This window comes from Protobothrops mucrosquamatus, unplaced genomic scaffold, assembly GCF_001527695.2.
Source record: "Protobothrops mucrosquamatus isolate PMUCROS unplaced genomic scaffold, P.Mucros_1.0 scaffold906, whole genome shotgun sequence".
In the NCBI taxonomy this organism is placed as follows: Eukaryota; Metazoa; Chordata; class Lepidosauria; order Squamata; family Viperidae; genus Protobothrops; species Protobothrops mucrosquamatus.
The window spans coordinates 571,415-594,729 of record NW_015387158.1 but is presented as its reverse complement, the minus strand read 5'-3'; the positions used below and the strand labels follow the sequence as shown (position 1 = coordinate 594,729).

Below are 23,315 nucleotides of genomic sequence, written 5' to 3'. Positions count from 1 at the left end.
GGAGATCTCTGATGAGACAGAGGGAAGGAAGGAGGCAACAGGACACATAGAGGTGGCTGGTGACCTAGGGTTTGCAGTTGGGTTTCTAGATCAGACGTGTCAAACTCGTGACATCACATGACATCGCACAACGTATCGGGACTGTTTTGCCATTGCTGGCAGTGGGGTGGGTGTGGCTTCCGCGGGCCGGCAGTTTGACACCCCCGTTCTAGATGATTCTTTATTCTTTTTCACTGCTGGAAGAAATGGCGTAGTTTAATGGAGATTTATAGCCCCATGAGTCCTTTCAAATTGTTTTCCTATTCACATTCCATAGGACAGGGGTGTCAAACTGGCGGCCTATGGGCCGGATGTGTCACATACAAGCCACGCCCACCCCAGCTTCACAAAGGCAAAAAAATCACGATACGTCATGTGATGCGATCGAGTTTGACACCTGTGCTGTAGAAGCAGGAGTGGCAGAATCTGAGGGTAGAGTTAAAAGAGGGATCAGTGTAGAATCCCTACATAGCCACAAGCGAACTAAGTCCAACCTCCCTTGAATTCCTTATCTAATTCCAAGGAAATGCAGTTGAGAATATTCTTGTATATTGGCATGAATAGCAATAAATCGGTTTAATTGGACCTTCATGTGTGGACCTATCTTTTGCACCTGACACATTCTTTCTCCAGTAACTTCTTTAGCCGCAGTCATTGTTCTGTGTACCCATGCCTACACAAACACACACATACGTCTCCAGAAGATAAGAAGAGAGCCGGACAGAGTTAGCTGTTTTGTCAGATTCTACTCTAAAAGCATCATTACTTATCATCTCTAAGAATCTGTGGTGGAAACATGGTGGTTACAAAAGAAAAAAAGAACAAGCGAAATTGCCAAATATAAAAGATTCAGGTTCCAAAAGCCAGGGAAGATGTACATGCATTTTTTTTTCTTAACACTGTATGATAATTTCCTTCTTTTCTCAGTTATTTTTCTATATTTTCTAGATGAAAAAGAAGAAGGAATATTAGGAAGCATTCTTCTTCCAAGCTTTCAGATAGCCATGCTTTCTTCTGAAGATCATATCAACCGCAAATATGCATTTAAGGTGAGAATATTCTTCAACTTCGCGTTTGTGGGTGTTTCATATTTCAGTGGAGTATAATTGTGAACACATGAATCACAGAAAGGGAACAGTTCCTGAAACAAAATGCACGCAGACATTTTCTTCCTCGTTTCATTAAATCGGAATGCGTGTGCTTGTTTTCCATTCTAACCAACTAAGGAATAATTTGACTTGATTGCAATACTCCTGCAACTTCAGCATAAGACTTTTATAGTTTTCTCAGGAAATAAATGCATTTTGTGCAGACAGTTTGCTTATTCAATAAAGCACAGTTAGTAGGATCTGTAACATATTCAACTGAAATTAATTTCAACCCAGCACAACATGTGAGCATTGCCTTTTTGTGTTTTTAATACCTGTCAGAGATTCCAATTAGCCTTGTCTTTGCAAGCTAGTTACTTCCTGTTCCTGCTCCATATAGTTTCCTCATCCAATTTGCATGTTCTTTTTAATGAAGTTAGTCTTTTCCCACACCCATAACTCCTGAAGCTGTTAACCCCTTGGATAAATCTCCTGTAGAGAGAAATCTTGCCAGACTAAAGCAGACTACTTGTATCATTAAGAATATACAGGCAGTCCTCAACTTACAACCTTTCGTTTAATGACCTTTCAGAGTTACAGCGGCACTGAAAAAAGTGACGTATGAACATTTCTCACACTTAATGACCATTGCAGTATCCTTGTGATCATGTGATCAAAATTCTTGTGATCCCCTTTTCCGACCTTTTGATAAACAAAGTCAATGGGGAAGCCAGATAACAAACCAGGTTGCTTGTAAGACGCTAAGAAAAAGACGCAGGCATGTCTTGAGCAGAGGTTTGAAGCTGCAGGACACAGCTTATATACACATTTATATACACACTTATACACACAGCTTATATACACACTTCTTATATACTTGTTACAAACGCCAGCTTAACCATTAGATGCTGACATTTTACATTCATAAGTTTAACCATTAGATGCTGACATAAAGTTTCTTCATTGGAAAATTCCTAGTAACACATTACATTATCAAAGACTAGGTAAGAACAAATACAGGGAGATGAAAGCAGAAGGAACTAACAAAGGGAGGAAAAGATAGGAGAAGGAACTTGAGCATATTATCTGTTTTAGGTAGGTGAGGCATTAAGTCAAAAGGGTATGACCTTCTGGCTGCTTCATTGGGACAAAGGGTATCAAGAAGTTATGAGGTTTGTGGGGGGGAAAGCACGGCAGTTTGCTGCGCGTGCATTTTTCCCCACAGTTGCTAACTTATCAGCTGCAGTGATTCACTTAACAACCGAGGCAAGAAAAGTTGTAAAATGGGGCAACATTCACCTAACAAATGTCTGACTTAACCATTTTTGCGCTCAGTTGTGATCGTAAGTTGAGGACCACCTGTAGTTCAGACATTCAAGTGAAAATAGTGTTAGGCTGGTCTTTTCCCCATATCTGACCTGCTGTCTTTAGCATAGGTTTTTCAAGGTACATTTTCTTCATTGTATGCATAATTAACTCTTTTTCTATAAAATGTCCTGACCTTTCACATTTTTGTTTCCTGGATTTGAACTACTTTGAGCTGTTCTTGGCGATGAGTAAACTAAATCACGCTTCATATTTTAACGGGTGAGTATATATTTGCAACTTCCTATGCTTTTTTTTCCCCTGATCCCAGCTAATCCATTTCTATAATCTGTGCATACCAGATGCCAGCAGAAAATATTTATTCTATAATTGATAGAAATCATTTAGAAACTCAGCAGGGGCTCTGAACAACAACAAGCCTTCCAAATTTAATACTAATGTGCTTTTCCTCAAATATAATTGCCTCAGAAGATGAGCACAGTGATGAATAGTTTTGTATTAGTTACAGTGGGGTGGGTTTCTAGCAGCAGCTTGCATAAATCTTGAAAGCGATAAATTACTGATTAAGGAAACCAGTAATGATCTTTGATTTTTTTTTTCCCATTTTCTCTTTTCTGTCTTAACAGAATGTTGTACCTTTCTCCCCACAAAATGACCGTGTCATTTCCAATCAGGCAGCTCATCCAAACATGAGGACCTATTATTTCTGCACAGATACAGGGAAGGAAATGGAGTTATGGATGAAAGCCATGATAGACGCAGCTCTTGTACAGACAGAGCCTGTGAAAAGGTAATGTAAGTTGACAGCCCCATAGAATGTTTATGTTTATTTTGTTTATGTTTATTTAGATTTGTATACCGCCCTATCTCCCTTACGGGACTCAGGGCGGTGAACAGGCAATAATAAAATCACAATAAATATCTATTCTAAAATTAAATTAAATAAATAAAGGCCTGCTCTAAAATACCCCATATAAAAACCTATACTAAAACCTAATTAAGACTACGCCAGGCCGGCCGCACGAAATAGATGGGTTTTCAGGGCTTGGCGAAAAAGGCGCAGGTCCGCAGTTGTACGTAGGTCGGGGGGTAGGTCATTCCAGAGGGCAGGAGCTGCCACAGAGAAGGCTCTCCCCTTGGGGGTCGCCAGCCGGCATTGACTGGCCGACGGCACCCTAAGGAGGCCCTCTCTGTGGGAGTGGACTGGTCGAAGGGAGGTATTTGGTAGGAGGCGGTCTTGCAATCAGCCAGTTATGGTTCCGGCCATGATTACATATTGTGAGGAGATGTGTTCTGTACTAAAAACCGAGCCTCGTATTTGTTAGCTTTCTGAAGACCTTAAAAAAGTAACATCAAAGCTTACTTAAGCTGTTTCCCTGGATGTGTGCACCTTACGGTTTACTGGAAGATCCAAACGATGTGTCATCTCCCAAGGCTTTCTGTTGAGGTTCAGTTGTTTTCAGGAGACTTATACTGGTGCAGACTGTTGGAGAGCAACTGTCCCAGTTAGAAGGAGGGCTCAAATGGGGAATTACCATGTTTCCCGGAAAATAAGCCCCAGCATGATTTTTCAGGACACTCGTAATATAAGCCCCACCCCAAAAATAAGCCCCAGTTAAGATAGTCAGCCAGACAGGCATATTTAGTACCGTATTTTCCCAAATATAAGACCTAACCGGAAAATAAGCCCTAATACATCTTTTGGAGCAAAAATTAATAAAAGACCCAGTTTTATTTTTGGGGAAAACACGGTAGTTTGGGCCTTCTACATTAATACAACAGGGCAAGGTCTGATGACACCCCCCCCTCCTCCCATATCTTTGAGTCTTGCCTGGTCTTTCCCATGCAAGTCTGCCAGTCTGGGGAGATTCCTGGATTATAAGCAGAGAACAATAAAGCAGCTATCCCGAAGGTGCTTTTTCAGAAGGCAACTGGACTTTATTTTTTCCTTGAAAACTTTTCACTTCTCATCCAAGAAGCTTCTTCAGTTGAGAACTGAAGAGGCTTCTTGGATGAGAAGTGAAACATCTATAACCTGCCTCCAGAAGCGGTGAATGCTCCAACACTGGAAGTTTTTAAGAAGAAACTAGACAGCCATTTGTCTGAAATGGTATAGGGCAGGGGTAGGCAACCTTGGCTCTTTTATGACTCGTGGACTTCAACTCCCAGAATTCCTGAGCCAGCATGGCTCAGCTTGGAAACTCTCCCTTTCCCCTCAGCATGGCTGGCTCAGGAATTCTGGGAGTTGAAGTCCACGAGTCATAAAAGAGCCAAGGTTGCCTATCCATGACATAGGGTTACCTGCCTGAGCAGGGGGTTGACCTTGATGACCTCCAAGGTCCCTTCCAACTTTATTATTACTATTACTACTACGACGACGACGACGATGATGATGATGATGAAAAACCAAAGAAAGTACAGTGGCCTTTTGAAAAAGCATCTTTGGGACAACCATGACCTGGATGATTTGAGAATCTCCATAGACAATAAAGTAGCTGGTCTAAACCCTACATGTGTGGGTCTAGGTCTGGGTCTGGGTCTGGTTGTTTGTGGCTGACACAGAGGCATTTTTTAGGACTTGGGAAGCAGACAAATCTATGAACAGTAAAGATACTCTGGGGCTTGCATGCTACTAAGGCTTGTTCCATTTTGTCAGTAATAGAATGAAGAATTGCAGAGGCGATAAGTGGATTTTAATGGGCTGTTGCCCTATTTTGTAGTATAGTTTTATGTAGCAATAATTCCTTGCCATACAGTGGTACAGAGCTAAGGTGACTTTTCCCTCGACAGCCAAGGCTATAAATTTCATCCATAATATTGTTCTCATGGGTTTAGCAGGCAGTACATGAAAACTTATGTTGGCCTAGATTGCTCACATTCTAGCTTCTGCTTACTGAACTGCAAAGTTATTCGGGATAAATAAGTAATAAATTAAAATTAGATATTGTATTCACCTCGAATAAAAGATATTTTACTATTTTTGTTATATTTAATATTTCCATGCTCCAAACCAATCAAAGCAAGTAGTTAGAATTGCAAAACAAATTAGATGTTTAATCTACTTTGAATAGGATGTACTTTCCCTGATTTGATTCTTGGCTGTTTCTGTTAAAACATTGTATTTATTTTCTGTTGTTTACAGTTTATTATTAAGCTGGATAATGTTTTAGGAAAACATTGGTATCCCAAGAACGAAAGCTTTTATTTAACAAAGTTATGAATTTAGTTTTGCTTCTGAGGCCTGGGAATTGGAACATGTCAACTGGAAAAAAACATAATAAAATCCCAATCCTCTTTCCCTCTTCATATTTACTGCCCTGATTATTTGCAGTAGCTGAAATAAGTAGTTCTTTTCAGATTGGACTTGGATATTTTCATCTCCATTCTGAAAGTTGAAAAATCAAAATAATCATATTTTAAGCTATTTTAGAGGGGAAATGATATCTAAAGTACAAAGGAGAGGGAACCTGACTCCTGCCTTTTTTATTCTTATACTTTTCAAGCTGAAAATAACCATTTGATATCTGAAAAATTGCTATTATTACTGTGGAATAAAAAGAGTTTTGCACTTTTCTTATTGAAGCAGTAACTCATAATTTCTATTCTAAATCTGTCTTTTTGTATAATACAGTCTGAATACTGTATTATAAACATAGCATATTTCTCTAGACTTCTATTGTCCTAGTGAATATCTTTAATCTACATTTTCCCAAAGTTGTTTTCTCGTAGAGTCTCAGTTGTAAATGTTGCTACATTGTGTGTGTGTGTGTGTGTTTGTGTATTGTTTGATTTTCTTCATTTTGGTTATAAGTAGGTTCAGGTTTAATAATGATCAGAGAGGTTTATTGAGAATAAATAATGCACATTGTTTTGAATAAGCAAATCTGACATTCAGACAATGAAATAAATCCTCATTTGGCTATATTTCTGATTATATTTCTGTTATAATGTAGGTAAATTGAAATAGGTTCTTTACAAAATAAAATCTAACTTTTCCATTTAAAAAAAATTCTATTTTTATATTGCAGTTATTTTCAGTTTTATACTAAGAAATTATTTCATCAGTTATGGCATATTATTCTATTATATTAGCTATCATACAATATTGGTATAATATTCACTATTGCAATAATAATAATAATAATAATAATAATAATAATAATAATAATAATAATAAAAAGTTGGAAGGGATCTTGGAGGTCATCTAGTCCAACCCCTTGCTCAGGTAGGAAACCTATAACATTTCAGACAAATAGCTGTCCAATCTCTTCTTGTTTCAACCAACATTGTTTCAGCCAACAATGAAATTATCTTAATGTTATTAGTGAAAACTTGTTATTGTTCAAAATAGCTCCATACTACAGTTTTTTTATACTTACCCAGTATTCGTAGCATTTCTCAGATATTGCAAAGTCTCTGAAATATATGATTAAATCAAATCACCGCTCCATGGCATCGGACCTGGGTATCTCCGAGACCGTCTTCTGCCGCAGATTGCCTCCCATCGACCGGTACGCTCCCACAGAGCGGGCCTCCTCAGGGTGCCGTCGGCCAAACAGTGTCGGCTGGCGACCCCCAGGGGGAGGGCCTTCTCTGTGGGAGCCCCCACCCTGTGGAACGAACTCCCCCCAGAGATCCGGATNTATTTGATATAGATTGAATAAAGCAGAATAAGAGAAGCCAAACAAGTAGGTGACCATCATCTGTACCAGTTTCTGTTCTCAAAATCCTGGGATTTTTCGACAAGAAATAAAAAATATGCTTTTCCACTCTTCATCTCTGCTTTAATTTATAGCTATAAATAAGTTTTGGCTGAATACAGGTCCCATTCAGGCTGCATAAACCATCAGAATATGTTGAAGGATTTTATACAGTGGCTCCATTCATTCCAAGCACTTATGAACATAATCCACCCTGTTTGTTTTACCTTCAGTGCACAGACCAAAAGCATTTAATGAAGCAATCAGTAAATAGGAAGTGCTTTTGTCTGCCCAAATTGCAAATGAAGACATTTTCAGAAAGAGAGTTTTAGACTGATGCATTCTGTGCTAGCTCCTATTTTAGTATCTATAGTGTGAAAACGTGAAAACAAAAATAAAGTTTATGTAGAAATGACTAGGACACCAAATGAAAGCAAGTAACAATTCACCATTAGTGAAAGTTTCCTGGGTCCCTTCATGCTACATATTTTCAGTTAATAACATTTATTTATTTATTTATTTATTTATTGGATTTTTTACCCCGCCCTTCTCCTTGCGGACTCCTTGCTACCTATTCCAAAACCCAAAATATTCCAAAGATATTTTTATTTCTCCATAACTTCCTATTTATCTACAGGAAAAATTTAGGGAAACATTTTCAGAAAACTAATCTCCCCGTGCTCTATTTTTCCCTCCCTCCTTTTTATTTTTCTCGGCCTTCACATTCCAAATTAAATTAAACAGTCGATGAAAGGCTACATAATATAAGGATGGTGTGACTGTAAGAATCCCCATACCTTTTGATAAAGCTGGATGACTTAGTAGTAGTAGTAGTAGTAGTAGTAGTAGTAGTAGTAGTAGTAGTAGTAGTAGTAGTAGTAGTAAAGTTGGAAGGGACCTTGGAGGTCATCTAGTCCAACCCCCTGCTCAGGCAGGAAACCCTATACCATTTCAGACAAATGTATGTCCAGTCTCTTCTTAAAAACTTCCAGTGTTGGAGCATTCACCGCTTCTGGAGGCAGGTTGTTCCACTGGTTAATTGTTCTAACTGTCAGGAAGTTTCTCCTTAGTTCTAGGTTGCTTCTCTCCTTGATTAGTTTCCATCCGTTGCTTCTTGTCCTGCCTTCAGTCGCTTTGGAGAATAGCTTGACTCCCTCTTCTTTGGGGCAGCCCCTGAGATACTGGAACACTGCTATCATGTCTCCCCTTGTCCTTCTCTTCATTAAACTAGATATACCCAATTCCAGCAGCCGTTCCTTATATGCTTTAGCCTCCAGTCCCCTAATCATCTTTATTGCTCTTCTCTAATAAACAATGGCATTCTTGTTGTACTACTTAACTACTTTGTGACTTAAAACAAAGTCATAAGACTAGGAAAAAAGTGGTAATGAAACTAAATTGGCTGATGTATGTGATGGGCCACATTCATCACATAGGTACATGTGCCAAAAGATAACGAAAGTAAGTTTGAGGTTCAAAACTGGAAGTGAGACTTTTAGCAGAAGGCTGAGATTGGGGGAAAAAGTGGCATTCAGCACTTTTTAATGTGGGGCAAAGAAGGAGGATTAAGATAGAAGAGAACAGCGTTTCTAGGGAAAGTACAACTGTACAGAGGTAGAAGAATAAAGGAGAGCAACGGATACTTTCATCTCACACAGTTTGAAATGTCAGTGAAGAATTTAAGAAGGATTATTAGCTTAGAAAAAGAATGAAGATGGTAGCTAATCATTAGTAGGACGGAAGGAAAATGTAAATTCAATTAAGGAAACCTGAGACTTCAGGAACTCCTATGTGGTTTGGGCTGGAAGAAACATAAAAAAGGAGTAGAATAACCCTGAAGAGAAGCAAAAGGAACCAGGATAAAACTATATGATTGTTTCCAAGGGAAAGAAGTAAAAATGAAACAGTAGTTTGTGATGCAAAAAAACAAAAGGGGATGACCTCTGCTTTAGCCAAAGGAAAAAAAGACCTTGAAAGACCTGTTGTAATGAAGTGGTGTTGTTAGTTGTGAAGTCGTGTCCATCCCATCGCAACCCCAGGGACAACGTTCCTCCAGGCCTTCCTGTCCTCTACCATCTTCTGGAGTCCATTTAAGCTCACGCCTACTGCTCCAGTGACTCCATCCAGCCACCTCCTTCTCTGTCATCCCCTTCTTCTATTGCCCTCAATCTTCCCCAGCATTAGGCTCTTCTCCAGTGAGTCCTTCCTTCTCATTAGGTGGCCAAAGTACTTGAGTTTCAACTTCAGGATCTGGCCTTCTAAGAGCAGTCAGGGTTGATCTCCTCTAGGACTGACTGGTTGGATCGCCTTGCAGTCCAGGGGACTCGTAGGAGACTTCTCCAGCACCATAATTCAAAGGCCTCAATTCTTTTGCGCTCAGCCTTTCTTATGGTCCAACTTTCACAGCCATACATTGCAACTGGGAAAACCATGGCCTTGACTATACGTACTTTTGTTGGCAGGGTGATGTCTCTGCTTTTTAGTATGCTGTCTAAATTTGCCATAGCTTTCCTCCCCAGGAGTAAGTGTCTTTTAATTTCTTGGCTGCAGTCCCCATCTGTGGTTATCTTGGAGCCCAGGAAGATAAAATCTGTCACTACCTCCATTTCTTCCCCATCTATTTGCCAGGAATTGAGAGGGCCGGATGCCATGACCTTGGTTTTCTTAATGTTGAGTGTAATGAAGTAGACTACACTAAAAAAATACCCCTCAAAAGTAGACTGCCTGAAATGTGAAGATGAAGAGAAAAAGAATTGGTTGATGAATCCTGGATATTTTGAGAAAGAAACTTAGATTAAAGAGAAAGCAGAAAGGCGGGGAAGGAACTACGTGATCTTTGGATTCATATCAAAATGTACAAAATGCGACTGGGCTGACTTTCTAAGTTCCTCTTCCTCAGTAGTTTCCTGAAGATGTTTTCCAAAGGTCAGCCGACGCTGCTGAATTGTGTTGATGCTGATGCCAGGTGCCTAAAAGAAAGAGGACCGCTTGAAAAATCAGACTGAGCCAACGGTTGTCTGAAAGGCCATAACTCAGTAGGAACTGTAGACTGGAACTATAGAGTAACTCGGAAAGAAGAAAGAAAATGTGGATGGAAGCTGAGAGAAATGAACCTGAATTTTAAAAAAGCAATTGACCTTTTTGCTCAGCTTTTCTTGGGTAAATATGCTAACCATGCAGCTCATGCTGTTTCTAAAAGGATACAATTATCGTACACCACAGACCAAGTCAGCAAATACTTGCCGCAATTATAATTCTTAACCCCACAACTGTTTTCCAGAAGACAAATAACTAGAATTTCACCAAATATTTAAGATGTCGGTGACCATGAGACGTTCAAAATGTATTAATGTTCCCCTTTAATATGCTGAAACAGCTGGCCCTGGGAATTTGAACTAGATACTTCTAAAGATTGCATTTTCTGAAGAGACATTTGGCTTTATATCAGTCAGGATTCTGAAGTCCTTGGCAGTTAAAAAGAAGCCACAAAATCATACTTTTCCATCCTCGGAGGAGCACGTTGCCTTGCCTTTTTATTTCGTCTCTTTATGTTGCCATTTTGAAAATGGAGTTCTTTTGCCTTTAAGAAAAATACAGAAAACCGAATTTTAGAAGGTTTACTCCCTTGAAATTTTTGACTTCTTCAACGTACAGATGTTTGATCTTCATTTCAACAATACTGATAGATAGAGGGGATATGATCTACAAGTATCACGCACCAGTTAACATTTTGCAGTCTATTGTGTAATTTAAATAAACATAAATGCAAATTTCATATGTGGAAATACTAAATACACCTGTACATTTATCACTACCTCAAATATCTAAAATTAGAATGAGGCACAGATGAGGTGACCTTTTTAAAAAAAAAGATTGTTAGAGTGTATCTGGTGTGTTATTTAAACTCAGACATTAGTTTGATTTGATCTTTGTTGTTCTTTGTTGTTCTTCGCCTTCAAAAGGGTTATAGATACCTCTGAGTCTGGGAAGGGGTTTAAAAAGATCACCAAATAATTGGACAGCAATCATTCTGCTGTCTGGAAAATCAACTACAAGTGGAGAAGACAATCACCAACTTGTCCAAGCAGGCAATTCCAACAGGTTCAACCAGGGAGCAGAAAGAAAGATGTTGAAAGACATGTCTAAGAACACCAGAATTTCATCATATGTCCTACAGGTAGCTCTCATCACTATTGTTGTCAAATTGTATGAATCTACAGTATCCTCAGAAAATGGGCAGATTAGATCTTCATGATAGGAGTGTCTTGCTGACCCTAAAAATATCGGGTCAAGACTAAAGTTTGCTCATAAATACCTTGATGAAGACTAGGACTTCTGGAACAATGTGTTCTGGATGGACAGGGCAAGGATGGAATTATTTGGTACAGCACCAGAAGACATGTTTGGCAAAACTGAAAAGACGGCATTTCAAAGTAGTGGAAATATTGCCTGGGGCTGCTTTGTTGCATCAGGACCCAGGCAGCTCATAATTCACTATGAATTCTTCATTGTACCTTGAGAAAACGTGAGACCATCTGTCAGAAAATTGAGTCTCAACCGAAAGAAAACTTTGCAACATGACAATGACTCACAACCTTTGAGTAACTCCACCAAGGAATTGCTGGAGGAAAAATGGATTTTGAGTTCTGGAATGGGCAAGACAAAGCCCAGAATTAAATCTAAATCGAGATGCTGTGGGGCGATTTGACCCGAGCTGTGGATGCAAGAAAGCCCTCAAATATCACACAGCTGAAAAACTTCTGTGTGGAGGAGTAGGAAAAAAAATTCCAGTGAGTAACAGAAACAGACAGACAGTTATAAGAAACATTTCCCTGAGGCTGATTCTGCCAAAGGAGCAATACCAGCTATTAGAGCAAGGGTTTACTTAACGTTTTCCACAGAATAGTTGTTAATTTTTTTTATGGCATCAATAATTGAAGTCAATTTTCATAGTTTTTTTTTTCAATAACATCACCTTTACTTTTATATGTGGTTTGAATGAAGATAAAAGATTGGTACGTCTACATACACTTAATTTTTTTTTAAAGACATGGCAATTACTTAGTTTTTCTATGACTGCAGCTTCATTTCTGCTGTCCTGATTTACTACTAGATACCTGCTTTTGTGTTTCAAGTGTTTTGTTTTTCTTGTTGCTTTGTAAGCTGTCAAGGGAACATTCATTTTGAGGATTCAGAGTAAAAGGCATGGAATCAAAAAGTAGCTTCTCCAATTGAAAATTCTCCTTTTTGTGCATATATTTAAAGCTGAAGACTTTGTTTTATGGGATAGAATTTTGGAAAGCCTTCTGGGCCTTTTCACAATGTACGGAGTAGAATGCAAAGTACCACTACATCATCCATTGTGTGAGAGATGTTTTTTTTTTTTTTTAAGGAATGAGATGCCTTATATTTGGGCAACCTGTTTGCATGGCAGTGAGAACATGTAAAACAAAATTGCTTAAAGCCTAGACTTCACGAACATTCCTTGCTTATTAAGTAGATCATTGATTGTGCAGAGAAGAAATTGGATGTTTCAGATAAAAGCCTTCAGGTATTTATCATGTGAAGGGTCAGTATGCATTACCCAGGATCACCTGGGTTGCAAAGATCAATATTTAGCAAGAGGTCAGATTCAATAAAAGCAGCCTGGAATATAAAGCCTGGTCAGATTTGATAGTTAAAGGTAGTCCTCGCTTAACGACAAGTCTCTTAGCGACTGGTCGAAGTTACAACAGACTTCTCCAGAGCTACTTACAACCTGTTTTGAAGTTCCTACAGCCACCCTGGAGTCACACGATCGCATTTTGGGTCTTTGGCACCGGCTCGCATTTACAACCGTTTACAGTATCCCACACTCATGTAACCACATTTTTTTGTGGGTTTTCCCAGTTTCTGACATTTACTTCTCTTTTCTGTCAAAAAGCCCATTGGGAGAAATGGACTTGTTTAAGCAGATTCCAGATTCATTTAACAACCATGCATTTGTTTAAAGAGTGCCAGAAGAAATGTTGTAAAATTGGGTAATTGTAATGCATAATGCATAAAAAAGATGGAAATGTGTGCTACCACTTCATTTTAAAGGCAGCAGTTCTCTTCAACAGAGCAACTTATGATGGAAAAAACCATTAGCAACATTCCTAATCCAAATTTTGGGGAGTCCATGTGGGATAGTGGTTCAAGTGTTAAATTAGGATCAGGTTCAACATCTCCGTCATGGAAGCTGACTGCATGACTTTGGGCCAGTTATTTTTTTTTTCAACCCAAAGTATTTCACAGGATTCTTGTAAGGGGAAAGTGGAGGATGTTCAGTGTGTATGGCCTTGAGCTTTTGGAGGAAACGCGAGATGTTATTTTAAAAATATTATCATATATACTTTTATTAACCACCAGGTCTTTGGAATGTGGTAGTATATAAGTACTGTTAGTAAATAAACAGTTCTATGGTACATCAGCAAATGAGATACTGTACGCATTTTCTGGCTGTCCTATTCCATAATGGATATAATAAAGCTGGCCAAAGTGTAGAAGAGGGCAATCAAAATGATTGGGGGTTTGAACTCCTTTGCTGCAGCAATAGGCTACCATCTTTTGGACACATTTGTTTTTTAATTTGAGGTGGAGACAGGCATATCATAAAAAAGACATCTCTTTCATTCGGTAGATGGGCAGAAAATGGGAGGAAGAACATGTGTTGTGAAAAACTGTGATGAAGTGATGACACGTTTAAGGTATAATCTATTCTGCATAATAGATAAATGGGAAGATTTTTTTTTCTCCCTCTGTCAAAACAGGGGTTCATGGATCATCCACTGAATCTGGTTGGAAGGAGATTTAAAGGGAAAAAGTTGTATAATTAACTTGTGAAATTCATTATCACCAAACATAGCAATGGCCATCAACCTGAATAGCTTTAAAACGGGATTGGATGACCGGTCAATTAAGAGCTGTTCATCCCGAAAATTTAATGTCATCTCTAGATTAGGAGCAGCATGCATCTAAAAGGCACAGCAGGAAAGTGTTGGGAATATAATAACAATCCTGCTTATGAGCACCCCAGAAGCATCTGGTGGGCCACTAAGAAGTAAATTTCTACCTTAAGATATTGACTTTGCTTTTATCAATCAGGCTATTTTTATGCATTTATATCACCATATATCATCTGGAAATGTTTATGGCTTAAAGGACTACACCTTTAATTTCAGGGTCTGGCTGTAAAAGTCCAGTTGTAAACAAAGTTTGGAGTCTCTCATGCTCTGGTTCTGAATACAAAATTGCAATCAGGGTTAGGGCTAGGTTTTCAGGGGATCTGTGGCAGATGGACTCCTTCCCATTATCAGACTCAAAACCAACCTCATTATCAGTATGAAAGAATCAGGAACAGGTAGTAGGCAATATTTCTGGTCCTTTTCTAGTTACGTGAGATTGATACTCAGATACATCTAAAGTGACACATGTAGTTTTCCCCAATAGATATACTGTAGATACCTATGATTCTTTGGGGCAGTGGCTATGATAAAATAATTACTTCTTTTCGTATGCATTGCCTTATAGCTAATAGTTGGATAACTCCTTCCGTTATATATTCAAGATGGACATTTATTTAATATTTATTTGTTATGTATATGTAGGGGTGTGGATATACATATGTTGTACATAGTATGTTTAGGTGTGTGTCACGTATGTGTTTCACTTTGAGAGCGGGCAACTAAATTTCATTTTTGATGTGTGCCGTTGTGCCCACAGTAAAATAAAATGACAATAAAGGTTATCTTATCTCTTATCTTATCTATAAGGGTCAACAAACTGAAGTGGAAACTAGGTAAGAGAGAGGTGCTGTGTGTAAGTAGTGTAGAGATGGGGGTCAGGTAGAGGTCGTGAGCAGCAAACTGCCCTTCCAATGCCTACGTGCCTCTTCTCTCTACATGATCTCATCCATTCACATCACCATGGAAATGTAGGGAAATACCCCAGGCTGGTACATGATATCACCTGGTTCACATGATATCAGCTAGGTTACATCAACAGGATGTGGTAGAAAACTGCTCCCTGTCTGGGGCCTCCTAGCTGGTATATTCTTAAGGATTGGCAAGGGGTTTCACCAATAGAAATGCTGTTACTATCTGATGCCATCTTACTTTATGCTATTTGGAATACCTGTATATAAAGAATAAACGCTGCGAAGGCAGTCAGCCATATTTGCACCCTGCAACGACTGAGCACTGATTACTACAAGTAGATTTCAGAACTAGAAACTAAGATGGCATTTATTAAATCTGTATGCCAGCCGACTCCCAATGACTGGGCGGCTCACAAGAAAAATACATTTTTAAAAATACAATCAGAAACTGAAATAAGGAATAAAAGATAACAAGATGCCAAAAACTGGACTGGAACAGAAATAAACTCACACCATCCATGGGAGCATCCCTCAACTTTACTAAAGCCCTGGTGAAAAGTCAGATCTTCAAGCTCCTTCAAACCACCAGTAGGGTGGGGGCTGCCCAAATTTCAGGGGGAATGTTATTCCAGAGGGCAGATACTACTATAGAGAAGGTGTGCTTCCAGGATCCTGATATATGCTATTCCTTTAATTGAGGGAACCTGGAATGCACCAACAATACCAGATAAAAATCAGCCAGGTACATGCTAAGTCATCTGGCCCTATGCCACAAAGGGTTTTGCAGGTAACAACTAGCATCTCAAATTGCACCTGGAAGCAAATTGGCAACCAGTGCAGCTTGCGAAGCAGAGATATTACATGGGCATATTAAGGCATGCCCATCGCTACCTATACCCAGGGCTTTTTTTTGTCATAGAACGCCCAGAATGGAGTTCCGGCACCTTTTTTGGATGGAACCTTGTAGGGTAGGCAAGGCGGGTTGTATGACGTGTGAGTTCCGGCACCTTTTTTTTTTTTTTTTTTACAAAAAAAGCACTGCCTATACCATTGCATTTTAGACCAAAGGAAACTTTGAGGTAGTCTTCAAGGGCAGCTCCATGTAGAGTGTATTATAGTAGTCAAACCATGCAGTGAGCAAGGCATGGGTAACTGAAGAGCTTCCTGATCAAAGAAAGGCTACAACTGGTGCATCAGATGAACCTGGGCAAAGGCCTTCCTGGCCACGGCTGCTATCTGCTCCCTGAGAATTGTAGTGGAGAAGGTAGCACTCTCGTGAAGGAACAGGTACATAACTTGAGGGTTTTCCTTTATTTCAACATATCCCTGACAGACAAGGAAGACATTGAGCCTAACTGGATTCAGACGCTAATAATTTTTCAATTGGGTTACCGTAATGATTCACTTTTTAAAAAAATGTTCAAAGCTACAGCCATTGCAGAATGCAGCTGATTAAGTGGAGGAATAATAGGACCATGTAACATCAATCTCAAAAACAATATACTTCTTGTCTATCAGATACCTGATCAATTTAAGGATCCAAGTACGTAAAAAATAGCCCCTGGAACCATCCAGAGATCAGAGATCCCCAACCTTTCCGGCTTTGTAAACCGGCGGAGGGGGAGAGGGGATGATTTTGCGCAAGTGGCTGGCAAGCGCACATGTGCAGCTCCATTTGCGCTCATGGAGTGCATGTGCTCACCCGCTGCTTGCACAAGTGGGGAAGTGCGTGCTCGCCTGCTGTTTCCGCGGCCCGGTTACAAACAGCTCACGGCCCACTAGTGGGCCACAGCCTAGAGGTTGGAGACCTCTGATTTAGATTGCAGGGGAAAGTTCTACTTGGATTTATGTTGGAGGATTCAGTCAGGAGTCGGACTTTCTCAGGAGCAGTTCCCCCACTTATGAAACACTTGTTTAAGTGGTTCTCATGCTATCTTTTCAAAACATCCAAGTAGAACAGCAGCTATTCAAAGCTCAGTTGCTTGTTAGGTTTCCCGTTATTTTCCTGCCCTGCTTTTTTTTAAATGAAGTTCGATAGCATCTGTGTTTTTTATAAAGCTTATATTTGCTTATTGTATTTGTATATCATTCTCAGTGGCTGTCGAGAATAATTGCTGTTTTGCTGTGATAAAACACTATAAAACAGTCATATTAAAGATTGGTTTTGCTGTTATCTTGTAAGCCGTTCTATTTGATTGGAAGCGGACCAGAAAAATTAAATGAGTAATGAAACGAACAAGTAAAACTATGTGCCGGGGAATTCAAGAAATGGGAGAGCGGATGAGGGACTGAATTAGGCATGGATCCCCTGGCTGGTTCTTTCTTTGGGACCCTCCAAATCAGCTCCAAACACAGTTGTTGAAAACTAATATTTTCTACTGTTCTGTGATGAAAAGGCTGTAGTAATAAGCCATAAAATATAACTAACATGGTTTTAAGAGCAAAAAAAAAAAACCAGAACAGGCTTCTCTTAGCCTTATCTCTATAAAGAGAAGAGCAACAAAGCTGATTAGGGGATTGAAGGCTAAAGCATATAAGGAACGGCTGCTGGAATTGGGTATGTCTAGTTTAACAAAGAGAAGGACGAGGGGGGACATGATAGCAGTGTTCCAATATCTCAGGGGCTGCCCCAAAGAAGAGAGAGTCAAGCTATTCTCCAAAGCGCCTGAAGGCAGGACAAGAAGCAACGGGTGGAAACTAAACAAGGAGAGAAGCAACCTAGAACTAAGGAGAAACTTCCTGACAGAACAATTAACCAGTGGAACAACCTGCCTCCAGAAGCGGTCAATGCTCCAACACTGGAAGTTTTTAAGAAGAGACTGGACAGCCATTTGTCTGAAATGGTATAGGGTTTCCTGCCTGAGCAGGGGGTTGGACTAGATGACCCCCAAGGTTCCTTCCAACTTTATTATTATTATTATTATTATTATTATTATTATTATTATTATTATTATTAATAATAATAATAATAATTCTAATACCCATCCCACCCATTCAACCGCACTGCACATACAAAGAGTGTTTAGGGTGGCCCCTGTCCACTGACGTGCTTCCCATCCTTGGCTAAATAATGGGTGATGGATTCCCTGCTATGCATAAGCAGGGCGTTTATTGGAACCATCCCTCCCAATCCATTTTTTGTTTGTTTGTTTTTGCCATTCAAAAATCACTCAAGCAGGCAAACCAAACTCTGTTTTAAGGCGGTCTCACTACTTGCAGGTACAGGTAGTCCTCTGCTTATGACCACAACTGAGCCCAAAATTTCTTTTCCTGAGTGAAACATTTGTTCAGTGAGTTTTTTACAATCTTTCTTGAGTGAACCACTATATTAATATTAATAAAGTTGGAAGGGACCTTGGAGGTCAGCTGTTAGTTGTTAAGTTAGTAACATGGTTGTTAAGTGAATCTGGCTTCCCCCATTGACTTTGCTTGTCAGAAGGTTGCAAAAGGGGATCACATGACCTTTGCAACCATCACAAATATGAACCAGTTGCCAAGTGTCTGCTTTTTGATCACATGATCATGAGGATGCTGCAACAGTCACGAGTATGAAAAACGGTCATAAGTCCCTTTTATCAGAGCCATTGTAGCTTTGACCTGTCACTAAATGAACTGTTGTAGGTTGAAGACTACCCGTACAGGCCAGTTACCAAGCGCTGGAATTTTGAACACGTGACTGTGAGGATCTGCAAAGGTCATAAGTGTGAAAAACGGTCATTTTTCAGTCCTCTTGTAACTTTGAACGGTCAGGAAATGAATAGTTGTAACTTGAGGATTGCCTGTAATTGCATCAGTTCAGCCATTTGAACGGATGACCTCTTCCAACTGATGGGCTGCAAGTGCAGAGTGTTCTGGAAGAGAAAAAAAAATGGTTCACTGTTGAACAGACAGAATTGTAACTTGCTTCCTAGTGATGTTGTTCTCCAGTGCATGTTTCTTCTTCTTCTTTTTTTTTAGAGCAGACAAGATTACTTTTGAAAACACAGCATCTCGTGAACTAAATAACATTCCAAACCACCGAGAGCTAATTAAGCCAGAGACTCAGAACAATCAGCGGAACAGAGAAGGATGCAAAACGGAAGAGAAGAAGTCCTTAGAGGCAGAAAAATACGGGTTTCAGAAAGTTGGGCGTGATAGACCCTTAACAAAAATCAACAGTGTAAAAGTGAATTCCTTTGGGTCAGAATATGGAACTTTGCCAGCCAGCGTGGCTTCATCAGGCCATTACAGGCCAGTTCACTTAAATGGGTCAGAGAAAGCTGTCAACCTTATTCTGGGAGATTCCGGCGATGGGATCCATCACAACGCCATGCACTCCCATATGGAATCTGAACGTGTCATCCAAAGAACTAATTCCATGTTACAGTTGGAGCAGTGGATTAAAATACAGAGAGGGAAAGGACAAGACGAAGAAACAAGAGGGTGAGTAATTTCAGAATTCATGAATATCTGAAGCCTTAATGTGTGTGATGATTCATTTTTTGTTCCGTGGAATATTAATTGGGTTTGGAAAGGTTCTTGAGCGTGTTACAGAATATTTCAAACAGGCTGTGAGATGCTAGCAGAAACTATAAAGAAATGATTCATAGTTCTCCTTATTCCAAATGTCTGTGGCTAGGAATATGTATTATTCGTGAAGAAAGGGTTATCTTAGCTAAAAGGATCACTCCTTATTTATTTTTTGTTCAGCCCAACTTCCTGGATTTAAAAAAAATAAAAAATTACAGAAAATTGATAACCTGGCCTCCCTAATTACAGTTTTTAATTCTAGTTTTCTACCAGTTGCTAAGTCACTAGTTCTCCGTGATCTTGGGTGAAAAATTTCCTACTATTACTGATGGTGATAGATTTAAATTAGAATTTTCTTCAAGAAAACCATGTGTTCCCGTTTATTATTTATTTGTAACACATTTCATACATATGATTAGGCAGCTAACAATTAAAACCAAATAAAAAACAAGTAAAAATACAACCAGTAGTTAAAAACATATATAAAACAGCAGCTGAAAACAATTGAGCATTTCACAATCAATATAAGCATGATATGGGACTCCCACACTATTAGGGCCCCAGTCTTAATGGTGAAGATGTGTTTTTAAAAGCTTTAAATGTAAGCATACACACCCTGAATTGGTTTATGTTAACTTTGTATCGTTTTTGTAGCAGTCGACTAAAGGGTGCAATTATTTGTCTACAACATAAACAGAATTTCTTTAACTTTGTGACAGGAAATACTAACATACCTTTGAAGTCTATTGGGAACATGAGTAATGCAGTAGAATATTTCTGAATTATTATTGGTATTTATACACAGGGCAAGGCATTTTAATGTGAAACAGTAGCAGCTTTAATATAACTGTTAGTGGCTGACAGATCTAGGGAATAATTTAAACAGAATGTTACGGAATTAACGTTTTTCCTCTGCTCTCGGCTTTTTCTGTATTTACAGAAAGAACTACTTAGAAACATGAAAATACATGTTTTTAGCACTTAAAGACTTTTAAAATGCGTCCCTGATGGCTGAGCCAGTTAAGACTGGAATATTTTGTTCTGACTGACAAGAGATAGAATTTTTAGGAGGCCTTAGCAATACCCAATTCTGATTGTTCCATTTTGGTGTAAAATATTATATTCCAGTAATTAAGTTTGATAAAATAACTACAAAAATGTGGATTAATTTAAATCAATGAGGTTTAAAATAATAGTAGAAGAGAAATGCAGATCTTGCAGGAAGATAGGTATAGCAGTGATTGGGGCTTTTAATCACTGGGAAATTAATTTTTTCAGGCATGGAGTCTTCAGGAAGTTTTCAGCTTGCCTTGCTTATAGGAAAGCACCAGACAATCTTTTTCCTAATCCTGATACTAACAGGAAAACCTATTGACCAAAGTCAACTCAGAAGGAACATTGAATATTGAGTACAGTCAAGCATCCCAAAGGTGCTTTTTCCAAGAGGCAACTGGACTTCCTTTGTTTTTCCTTGGAGATGTTTTGCTTCTCATCCAAGAAGCTTCTCAGAAGCTTTTTGGATGAGCAGTGAAACTTCTTCAAGGAAAAAACAAAGAAAGTCCAGTGGCCTTTTGCAAAAGCACCTTTGGAACAACCATGACCTGGATGATTGAGAATCTCCATAGACATACAGTCAAGCCTGTTCCTTGGATTTCAAGAAGGCCAACGTTAATAAAGTCAGAGCAGAAGTCTTAATAAACTTACAGCAATGATATCTTAATATTGTAAGCCGCCCAGAGTTACTCTGTGGTAAGATGGGTGGAAAATAAATAAATAAATAAATTTTCATGGCAGGAGACTAAAGAAATAGAGAATCTCCTTCCTAAAGGGGGGAGAAGACCCTTCCGTTTTTAGAGTTAAAAATAATAGAGTTACATTATCTCTGCATGTGTTCCTGATATTTGCTGTGGTTATCTTTAAACAATTTCTAACTCATCTCAATGTAATTAAGGATTAAAGTGATTAAAAATTATCTGATTGTAGCAAGCCAGGCTACATTACATACATTACATTACTCTGATATGTAATGAACGTGTCAAGGAAAAATGGATGTTTGGATCAAGTGCCATTGTTTTAAATTTATGCAGATATAGGAAATGGGAACCTCTGCCATTTGATCCCATCCCTTAATGCTGTTATGAGATTCATCGCATTGACCGTTCTCCAAGTCAATTTCAGTCCACTGTAGAAATGGCAAACGCTATTAACAACACATTATTAATTGGCAGAAAACCAATCCTTTTGATCACAGGGAACATCTTGTTAGTTAAATATGGATGAAATTATTAGCGTGGACCATATAGTTAGAAATGACGATTTTGCTTAAAGTGGATTTATGCCTGCTTTCTCTTTTAGGAAATATGCTACTAAAAACAATATAATATTAATTTCAGGAAAGTCAATAAAATCTAGAGCGAAAATGGAATGGGGAGATCAATCATTGCTCCCAGGGAAGTAACAAATCTCTTCTCATAAAAATCTCTAACAGTGATTATCCTGCCTTTCCATAATTTCAAGGCATTTTGCAGAATTCAAGTTACTATTTAAAAAAAAAAACCTTGTATTTTGCTTGGGGGAGAAGGGAAGCTGGATGCCTGAGGACTTATAACAAGTATTCCACTTGTAAACCTGTTCCTATTACTCCTGTGAGAATTGGGACTTGGTTCAGTCATAGTATTTCCGTAGCAAGGTAACCTGCCCCATTCTCCTCTGCCTCTCTTCTCTTTACAGAGGGCAGCTGCATGAAAAGCCAATTATCTAGAGAGAAGGAGATGACGAATAAGCTACTTATTTGCTAGATACAGAAAGGGAGAGAGAAACTAGGTTAGAGGAAGCTGGATAAAGAACTCTGACTTACCCATTCACGTGTATAAAGAAACTAGGTAGGCTGTCTTATTTTTAAGAACATGAGAATGAATGAAACCTTGCTAGAGCATGAGGCCTTAAGCATGATCAGAATGGAAATTCAGTGACCACAGCTTGAGTTGTCTGCTTGTGATGCGTTAATGACTTTTAAAGTCTTCACCCTCTTCCCAGGGATTTTGGAACAGCAGCAATTGGTAAATCCACTGAAGATAGTTGTGTATGTGTAACAAAGTCATACAAGAAGCATCTGTCTCCGGTGTTGTGAGCATAGTCAATCTTTGCATCACTTTGTTTTATATAAATTTTGTCCCAATTTGTAATCACTGTATCATATTAAAGTGTAAAAAAAATTTTTAGTCTTGCACCCTACAGTACAAACTACAAAGCCAGTGTTGAAAATTGAGGTTTATTGCAGAGATGAATGTATAGCTAGTTCTTCTTATTCTTCCATGTCTAGATCAAACTTGAAACTGCCAGAATGAAGCCACCTTCTTTGTCATTGGCCAAAAATAAATCATTATCGGTACATGTTTCTGGTAGTAGCTGACGTGCCAACGGATGGGATGGGCTCTGTATTTCTCCACATTTGCACAGCGTGTTGTTACCCTCTATTAGTTTTACATTTAGACATTCCAACTCTCAACCTATTCAGGGTCCTCCAGGTAGTATAAGGGAGGTCAGATCCTTCAGCCATATCCTCCTTTAATGTTATTCCTTTCCCGATGGTCTAGTTCCTCCATCTTTTAATTTGCTTTTGTTCTTGTGTACGCTCAAGAATGTTTGTTCTTGCCATAAAGCTGTTCCTAGATCTGAGTTGGCGGGCGTGGGGCACATGTCCATTCAGAGGATGTCAAGGATCACTCTCTTGCTTAGTTCTCTCGGCATCTGCTG

The 23,315-nt window shown here is 39.0% G+C and overlaps 1 protein-coding gene across 1 annotated transcript in view; it reads left to right on the top strand.

Moving 5' to 3' along the window:
- The window catches only part of PLEKHA5 (pleckstrin homology domain containing A5), a 103,171-nt gene that overhangs the window by 24,263 nt on the left and 55,593 nt on the right, over positions 1-23,315 (top strand). The window contains exons 5-7 of the mRNA XM_029284757.1: positions 988-1,088; positions 3,128-3,243; positions 19,008-19,472. Coding sequence (XP_029140590.1) covers positions 988-1,088; positions 3,128-3,243; positions 19,008-19,472 — 682 coding nt within the window. The remainder of the gene's footprint in view (positions 1-987; positions 1,089-3,127; positions 3,244-19,007; positions 19,473-23,315) is intronic.